Source organism: Ovis canadensis, chromosome 2 (genome assembly GCF_042477335.2).
Source record: "Ovis canadensis isolate MfBH-ARS-UI-01 breed Bighorn chromosome 2, ARS-UI_OviCan_v2, whole genome shotgun sequence".
In the NCBI taxonomy this organism is placed as follows: domain Eukaryota; kingdom Metazoa; phylum Chordata; class Mammalia; order Artiodactyla; family Bovidae; genus Ovis; species Ovis canadensis.
The window spans coordinates 8965139-8974796 of NC_091246.1; the positions used below are offsets into that span (position 1 = coordinate 8965139).

A 9658-nucleotide genomic window follows, 5' to 3' on the forward strand; every position below is an offset into this window, starting at 1 on the left:
TGGCAGTGGGGATATGGAAACATATCTGCCCAGTCACTGCCCTGAGGATTCATGGTCCAATGGAGAAGGCAAATAAATGGAAAGAGAGGTCAGAGAAGGGTTCCCAGAGGAGATAGCTGCCAGGCAGTGCTTTAAACAAGGCACAACTTGCCAGTGAAGAGGGGGATTCCAGATGAAATGGAAAACCAGCATGGTGTAACTAGGGGCATCCCAAGGGCCCAACCTCCAGTAGAATGGTCAAAAATCCACTCAGGCATTAGAGTCAGACAGCCTCAGCTTGAATTGCCCCTCTACCACTGACTAGCTTTGAAAATGTGACAAGCCACGTAACATTTTAAAGACTCAATTTCCTTATATACAAGAGGGAAGTTTCTAGAGCACCTTTCTTGTGGGATGATGGTGAGACTGAAATAAAATAATGCATGTAACAGGCTTAGCAGAGTAAAAAGAAAATAGCCATTAGTCACTATGTACTAGCTAGCATTATTATTCCCAGCACCACCACTGCTACTGCTGGAACAAGTACAAGAGGCAACAGCGGGAAGAGGGAAGGCGAGCGGAGAGACTGCAGAGTTCATTAGGGATTAGAACACAATGGAACACAAATGCCATGGGGAGGAGCTTGGTCCCGATCCCGAAGTCACAGTGGGTCAGAAAGCGGTTCCGAGCAAAGAGACACAGCCAGACATGTCTCTCTGCAATTCTCTGGACCTGATGTTCCACGCCCCAAAAAGAGAAGGCTGGGCCTTCTACTCATAGCCACAGCACATTTAAGAATGAACCCCTCTGTTCCCTGGTGGTCTAGTGGTTAGAATTCAGGCTTTCACTGCCTTGGCCCAGGTTCAATCCCTTGTCAGGAAACTGAAATTCCACAAGCCCTGTGGGGCATGGCTCAAAAAAAAAAAAAAAAAAAGGAGCAGTCCTCATTGCCTCCTTGCTATGACTGTACACACCCCAAGAGTGTGGGCTGCAGGCAGGACAAGATTCCCTAGCTGGAGGATGAGTGAGAGATGAAATCAAAAGAACGAAAGAACAAGGGCAGCTGGCCCTCCAGCCCTCCTCACCCAAGAGACCTGTGGACCAGAGCCTCTTCATGCCTCCAGGGGAGATAAGAATGAAGAGAGAGCCCTGCTTCTGCTGGGGGTGCCTCTAGCAGTGAGCATGTTCAGACAGCAGGGGGAACTCTTCACTTAACTTTCTACCACTGCAAGCCCCCACTGTAAGGAATGCCAGGAGGGATTTTCCCAGGCCAGGACAGAGGGCGATGGGGAAGACTGTGAGTCCAACAGATGCTACTCTAAAATCCCCGTGAGCAAGCCGGCTAGGATGTGGTCACCTCGACTGAATGGCCGCCTAGTCTCTGACAGATGGAATCATCGGTCGTCTTTGTCATCTCTGGTGACACCATCAAAAAGATGTCAATGTCAGATCCTAGATCTGCCAGTTCTGTAGATTAGGGAAACCAAGACTCAATGAGAAGAAAAAAATGTCCAGAATAAGCTGAATTCATGAGTCGTTGCAGGAAATGTATGGTTTGGTTCTGTGCATACAAAATAATGACTATACTAAGAAATGAAGCTGCCATCACCAGTGAATGCATTTAAAATATTCTGATTTCTTAAATTCCACAATGACATAAACCTTGTCTTTTCTCCCAGCCAAGGAAGCTCCATATAGCAGGCTCCCTGCTTAGGTCTCTATGATCTTATATCCTTTTAAAATTGAACACTAGGATGTGTTTACCTCCTGTCTGGCAAAATGGCCTTGAGGAGGAAGCCTGGTCTCTGAAATCAGATAGACATGGGAGTGGATATCAGGGTTTCCTCCAACTTGCAGTGACCTTGTATTGCTGATCATGTCTGGACATCAGGGTGAGCCTTGCAGAGCTATTCTGAGCATTCAGTCAGCTGGAATACACAGACGTGCACCCTTAAAGGAAGGATGGCGATAATTCCTAGCAGCCTCAGTGTGCTGTCCACCACTGCCTGGCTGAGTGACATAGGACAACACACTGAATTTGTCTAGTGCCCATGCTTCTTTCCATCTCTCAAAGGGGCTTAGTCAGCCCTCTCTCACAGAGCTGTTGCAGAGATCCAGTGAGGTGGAGTATATGAAGCGACAAGAATGGCACCAGGTACATACAGGAACTCAGGCCCTGTTGGTTTCCTTCCTCCAACTTCCACAAGCTTTTGTAAAAGTCCATGTGGAAGCAATCAAGTTTAAAGAAAAAAAAAACTCCTAAGGTACTTGATGGCAAAATGAGAAATAAACAGGTTTTCCTTTTATCCCCCAAATGGAAACAGAATAGTAACTATCTCCATCAAAGGGTCATGGGAAAAGATCTGGTGTCTCCAGTTACCAGAGCAGAGACAGGCATTTAACATGTGGTCTTACTTTTAGGGAATTGCTCAGAGGACATCTCATGTATCCTGAAAAGAGCTCCATTCAAGAAATCATGGGCCTACCTCCAAGGTCAGTAACCAACACCAGGAACCCCAACCATATGAGGGTCACTCCTATGGCCAGAGGTCACAAGTAGAGGCTCACGGGCAAATGTGACCTGCATGTGTATTTTGTTTAACCTGTGTGATAATTTTTATAATTTGAATTTAAATGGCTTGGGGGAGAGGGGAGAGCATTACTCTCAAAAGCGGCAAGATTCCTGCTTCCTAAGCCTCATCCACTCCTTGAAGTTTGCCTCCCTGGCCTGTGGGGGAATCGGTGCTCCACCCCGACCCCTCTTCATTCACCTACTGGCTGCAGGCCAAGGGTACTGTCCTTTCCCTCGTATGTGGGAAGCAGGCTCTTAATCTCTGCCTCTATCAAGTCATTCACAAGAGAGTCACAAAACTTCCTGGTGTCCAGACTGATAGCTTAATGACCATGTTGGCACAGGCCCCATTTGCATATTGCAGCATGCTTCAGGTAAGAGGTCCCTTAGAGATGAAATAATAAGAGGCATTTATGCTAGGAAAGATGAGGTACAGAGGAGATGGCCAAGATTCTCTGCAATAGCCATCCTGCTCATTTTCAAAATTCAATTTTGCAGTTAGATTAGTTCTCATTCTTCAGTTGAATTGCAATGAGGTTTAAAGGGAAGCAATTAAAATGAACACGCCAGCTTCCCAATTCTGAAAGACACCTGGACCCATCAGGGCTGATTTTAACTTGTCAGTGAAAAGACTCAGACTTGGCTTCTGACACCAACATGTCTGTTTAGAGGGCCTGCTAATTCTCTGCTCCTCTATAAATCCCAGCTGGGAGGAATCCCTTAATGTGAACTTATTCTATACAATGATGTCTGGCTGCCCTTTTAAAGAGAGGAAGACATTTAAAACTTCAGAAAATGAATAGTTAAGGGGCACATCTGAATGTGAAAGAACAGACTGAGGTTCTCCTAGACTTCTTGATGCCTGAATTACTTACTAACTGAACCAAACTGAATGCTTTTTCTCTGATACTTTGTGCAGTGCTTACCCAATAGCAGTCCCCTGTTGATCAAATGTTCATTGATTGATTGAATATATGTCCATGATAGCCCAAAACTTATAAGGAATACAGTCCAGGAACTTATAGTCTGAAAAGGGAAAAGTAGAACTTATAATAATAATAACAGAATGATAAAATGATTAAGTGGAAAACAGTTACCTCTGCAGGGGGTAAAGGTCTAGGACTGTGTGTTTTCTGACCCTCCAGCTTTATGCTTTACAAAAGCAGAGGGATGGTTTTGTACCTGTACCTTAAACACTCAGCAGTGCCTAGCAGTGACATAATATCTGGAAGATATTCCAGATGGCTGAACCAGCGGAAAATATTACAGAAAACACGGGGCTTGAATGGGGAACCTTGAATAAAGATTTCAAATTTTCCAATCTGCATCCGAAATTTGCCTAATGACTCTGAGGTCCTTTTGTCTTTCTCCTTCCAGTGTCAAAGCATATAAACAAAACCAAGTTGTCTTGGAACAAAGATGGCATCATCCATGGAGTCAGATATCAGGATGAGAACCTGGTGATCCAGTTCCCAGGTTGGTACTTCATCATCTGCCAACTGCAGTTTCTTGTGAAATGCCCAGAGCATTCCGTCGACCTGAAGCTGGAGCTCCTCATCAACAAAGACGTTAAAAAGCAGACCCTGGTGACAGTGTGTGAGTCTGGAGCACAAGCCAAAAACATATACCAGAACCTCTCCCAGTTCTTGTTGGAACACCTCCAGGTCAACACCACCATATCAGTCAAGGTGGATAAATTCCAGTATGTGGATACAAACACCTTTCCCCTTGAGAATGTGTTGTCCATCTTCTTATACAGTAGTTCAGACTGAACCACCCCTCCTGGCCTTTGGGAAGAAAGCAACTCCCTACCACACAGCACTTATCCTTCCAGACACTTAGGGAAAAAAAAGAAAACTTTAGGCCAAGACTGAAAAACACAAAGGGAATTAAATAGTACACTTCCATCCCCTGGGAAGATCCAACTCAGGGTTAAAAAGAGACTTCTGAGTGAAGTATCTTCCAGATAGAAGGCGGGGACTCAATGTGGCCTGGCGGACAGAGCCACACACGGGAACCAGAAGGGATGGATTTAGGCCCAGCCCAATCACTAACTCACTGTGTGACCTGGAGCTAGTCCTCTCCCTTCCCTGGAACTTGGATTTCATGTCAGAAAAGCCAAGCCTCTCTCATCACATACCTGAGAACTAAGGTTCCAGGCACTGTTCCCGAAGCCCCCAGCCAGAGGAAAGGCCCCCACATTGGCATAAAACTGATGGTACTTACTGGCTGCCGTGTCACCTCAGCAGAGTCAGGATTTGGGGACGAGGTTCAGGGCACCTTGCTTGGCAAATGGAGTGAACAGTAGGATCTAAAGTGTGCAAAACTGACCATCCTGAATCTAATACCTTGTGGGTATTTGGAAAACCACCCGGCCAGGCTTGACTCTGCCGGAACTGAGACTGACAATAAGGCAACAGACAGCTTTTGTTTCCCGTCAGGAAAGTGCCGCGAGTTCGGCAAGCACTCAGCGCGCAGCCGTCAAGGTGATCAGCCGTTTGGTAAGAGCGGCTGCTGTCTCCCACATGAACTCTTTCCCCACTTCAAACAGCTCACAGGAAACCATTCTGTGGAGGGTTTTTAAGGCCTCACTGTGTTGTTGACAGACAATGATAACTCTGAAAATGGTGAGGACTTATGATGAACGGCCGCCTCCTCTCCTGATCTGGACGGTCAGGACATTTCAACCTACGTTTACATTTGTCCGTCTGCGAGGGAGCACCTTGTTTGTTTGAGAGAAGGACCACTGACTTGAAATATACCCTCATGAAGTTATGCCTCAGAGGAAAAAGGAATGCCTTAACTGCTATGTAAAGGAAGGGAGTAAAATTTGCATTTTTCTCAATTAGGAGGAAAGAAGAGAAAGGAGTAGGAACTCGGGAAAGTTTGTCAGAGAAGGGCTAGAAATGATTTAAAAGAAGGGAAATAAAAGAACAGCAGTGGTGGTATGGATGAGAGGGATTTCGGAGAATAAAAATGGCTAAGGGAAAGATTAAAGTAATGTGCTGAGCCAGGTATTACATTGACTGCTTCCTAGGTCTCCACTGAGAAATGTTCAGTAAAGTCTACATCTCTCTTCAACACTTTCTGGAGTAGATTCTTTGGGAGGAGTGGGCATTGGAAGAGATGTTGAATTCAGCAAGTCAAGTGGTCTGTGATAAAAAAAACATAGGTTTTGAGGACCTGAAGCCACAGAATAAGGGGGCACGTGGCATTTACACCCTAAGTCTGTAGGACAAATGTATCCTGCTTAAACCAGCTCATGCGTTCTGGAAAAAGTATCTGCAACCTAAGGGTGTGGAAGCTACGTAAATTTTCTACTGTCTCATAAATTAACTTGAGAAAGTTTCCATTTTCATTTTTAACCAACACTCCAGAGCAGTGGTACCTGATATTTACCTCCTGAGGGGTTCCTAATCTCAGTCTCTGTCAAGCAATGGCCTGAAAGCCAGCATCTGAAGACACAGGATTTAAAGGAATCCAGTAGCAAGACAAACAATTATAAGAGAATAATCATAGTAATAATCATTAATAACCCAATATAGGGATAATAGAGAATCCCTGGTGGCTCAGATGGTATAGAATCTGCCTGCAATGCAGGAGACCTGGATTCAGTCCTTGGGTTGGGAAGACCCCCTGGAGAAGGGAACGGCTACCCATAGGGAGTAGATGGCCTAGAAAGTTTAAAATGGAATTCTGCGGCTCCCTGAGGGTTACCAACCCCCCTGGAAATGCTGTGTGCAAATGACACCATCTACGCAAGTAAAATAAGTCATTTTTCAAACTGGGAGTCCAGGCTGCCTAAACGTATGCCTCTTTGGTAAAAACTCCTCTGGTGCTCCCTCATTCTGCCCTCTCCCATCCCCAACACACACACACACACACACACACATACACACACACACATACACACACACACACATACACACACACACATACACACACACACACACTGTACTTGTAGAACTTGCAGAGGAGGGTGACGGACAAGTTGATGAATAATAACAAGTGAGTGTAAATGTATTTCTGCCCTTGGGAGAATTCACAGGACTGTCTTTCTCCACATTTGGTGACTTCTTCCTCACCCCATTTCTCCATCACACATGGATGCCTCTGTGACTTCCTCATCCAATTCCTTCTCAGAATCCCCGCATCACACAATTCTTGGCTGGGAGAAGGGCCCTGCACGTCCAGGGGGCTGCTGATAGGATCAGGCACTAAAGAAAGGAGTGCAGGAAAAAGTGGGCAGGATTCACCGAGCAGAGGAGGCTTCCGGAATCCCTGGAACACCACTGACTCTCCTGGCACTGGGGGACAAGGCCGTTGAGAGCACAAAGGAGCTCTGCCCTGCAGCAGGCTTCAGTCCTCGGGGATTCTTGTGTTTCTCCCTGACTCTCTCAAAACAATCCAGGGTCATCATTCTAATGTGAGACAGGTGGTCTGTAGACTTTTGTACATGGTCAAATCATGGAAAAAGTTTAGGGTCCCATGATGTAAATGTTTAATCTCTCAGAAAATGAAGAAATATATGATACGAATAATATTTTGCAGTAAAAAAATTAAAAGTTTTTTGTTTTATTTGAGGTTACATAGATAGGTGAGTGTACATATATGTGTGTGTGAGTAGGTATGTTTGTATGCATGTACATATATGTATACTCTATATATGCATATGTGTATGTGTGTGTGTAGACACTTTCCCCTAATAATTGTTTTACAGGACACCTGCTTAACCTGGGGTCAGGGGAAGAAGCCTGATTATTGCTCTGGGCACTGCAAAATTTATATATTCTTGTATTTATTTTTAATTATGAAAAGAACAGAGTAGTATTTCTCCCATGACTCACCAATATTTAATAACTATTAATATTTTACTATATTTGCTTCTGCTTCTTTTAAACAATAAAAAATACATGTAGAGCTGAAGCCTCCCCACTCTGTTCACATCCCTGTGCCCTCCCCTACAGCCTGGGAGTCATGTCCCCTTCACTTGGTGGCTCAGATGGTAAAGAATCCACCTGCTATTCTGCAGGAGACCTGGGTTTGATTCCTGGGTCAGGAAGATTCCCTGGAGAAGGGAATGGCTACCCACTCCAGTATTCTTGCCTGCAGAATTCCATGGACAGAGGAGCTTGGGGGGGCTATAGTCCATGGGGTCACAAAGAGTTGGACGTGACTGAAATGAGTGACTAATACTTTCACTTATATAGTTTTATATTTGTTTTCCCATAGAAATATATAGTACAAGTCTGTGTGTTTTTTAAATTTTCAATAAATGATATCCTACTTTATATGGCATTTTGTGACTTGAAATTTTCATATAGCATTAAAGTTCTGAGATTTATCTAAGCTAACACACAGAGCTCTATTAGTAGCTCATTCATCTAAGTGCTATTATACTATTTCATTGTTTGAATACATCAGAGTATGCTCATTCTCCTATGGATAAGGATGTAGCTTGCCTTCTGATCTTGCTGCAGTAAGGATCTTCCTGCCTAGTTCCCATCCCTTGTTACCATTTTTCAATATAGCAAAAGAGTTCTCTTTAAAAATTAGAAACAGTACCCTAAAGCTACTAAGTTCGCCTTCACCAGTGAGGGTTTAGACTCCTCTGTGGTCACAACTCACAAGCTGGAGCCTTGATATCTAAAGAGCCATTTCTGTATTTCCTAAGAACCTCTCTGCTTTGTACTACCATCCCACACAAAGTCCAGAGTGCCAGTGTGGTGTCAGGCCCCAGGCCAGGTGCCAGCCTGTGTGCCACAGCTCTGCCAGGATACTGCAAAATCAGCTCTAGTTAGCGTGTGCTTGGAACGTCTTGCCAAAGCACTCCAGGGCTCCCCTGGACCTGGTTCTCTTTCTGGAGAATGAATGAAAAATCCAGTCTGCAAGAGGGGTAAGCACAACACCAGAAGGAAATTTCTCCCGAGACCAAACGTCCATGTTCCTTGGGCTCAAGTCCCTTTTCTCTTCACACTCCACACTGTCTCTCTGGGTGACTGAACCAACCCCCTTGCCTTCAAATGACATTTTCTTGCCACTGACTGCATCATCTCTACATTCAGTTTGGTTCTTTTCTGAAAATCCAGTCCAGTACAGTAGCTACTGCGCTCTAGTTCTCTCTGAGACCTTGCAGTGGAAGGCTGAACTCAAAGACTAGCGCAGTGGCTCTCAAGCTTTGTTTCACTTTTTTACCATGACCCCGGGGGGGGGGGGGGGAACCTTCCTTTGCAAACAACTGCATGTGTGTGTGTACATATAAACAACACACACACACACACCCCAAAGACAAACATTTCATTAAGTAAACTTACCCTTATTTGTGACTAAGGAAATAATCTTGTTGTGATCACCTGAACTGATTTTATAATGTTCTCGTGAGTCACATTCCACAACTGTTCAAGCTTGCTTTTCCCTGCCCCACAGGTGGGAAAGTTAAAAACACTTTCCTTATTCCCTTGCAGCTCAGGCTTTAGAATGGTTTGGTCTTAGGTTTTGGAATGTTCATCCACTCACTCAGCACGCACAGCTGTGGAGTGCTGTGGTTATCTTGTAGCTGCAGGGGTCTGCCGGGGTTCCAGCGTCCAGCTTTGCAGGTGTGGCGAGCCTGGCTGTAAGGAGAGGAGTATGCATTCTGCTGACATGGTCTGTTCCAGATTCGCGTTGGTTCTAGAGCTGGCAGTACCGGCGGCTTCCTTACTGGGGGTGGTTTCCTGTTTGAAATGGTGATGTTGTGGCTGTAGAGGGGGCAACTTCATGACTGCAAGACTGTTGAAGAGACAGCAGGGACCACAGAGGCTCAGTTCCTAGGAGCAGCCTTAGAGGTTGCTCCTGAGAGCTCAACCTGGATTCTGCTTCCTCAGCCCTTGACAATCTGTAAGCCATTTAATGCATGAACGCTAAGTTGCTTCAGTCATGTCCAACTCTTTGCGACCAAATGGACTGTAGCCCACCAGGCTTCTCTGTCCATGGGATTCACCAGGCAAGAATACTGGAGTGGGTTGCCATGACCTCCTCCAGGGGATCTTCCCGATCCAGGGATTGAACCCACATCTCTTAAGTCTCCTGCACTGACAGGCAGGTTCTTTACCCCTAGCACCACCTGGG

At 45.3% G+C, this 9658-nt stretch overlaps 1 protein-coding gene across 1 annotated transcript in view; it reads left to right on the top strand.

Moving 5' to 3' along the window:
- TNFSF8 (TNF superfamily member 8) overlaps nt 1–7842 on the top strand; it is a 32389-nt gene extending 24547 nt beyond the window's left edge. The window contains exons 3-4 of the mRNA XM_069575290.1: nt 2401–2472; nt 3929–7842. Coding sequence (XP_069431391.1) covers nt 2401–2472; nt 3929–4323 — 467 coding nt within the window. The 3' untranslated portion in view covers nt 4324–7842. The remainder of the gene's footprint in view (nt 1–2400; nt 2473–3928) is intronic.
- Nucleotides 7843–9658: the final 1816 nt, after the last annotated feature.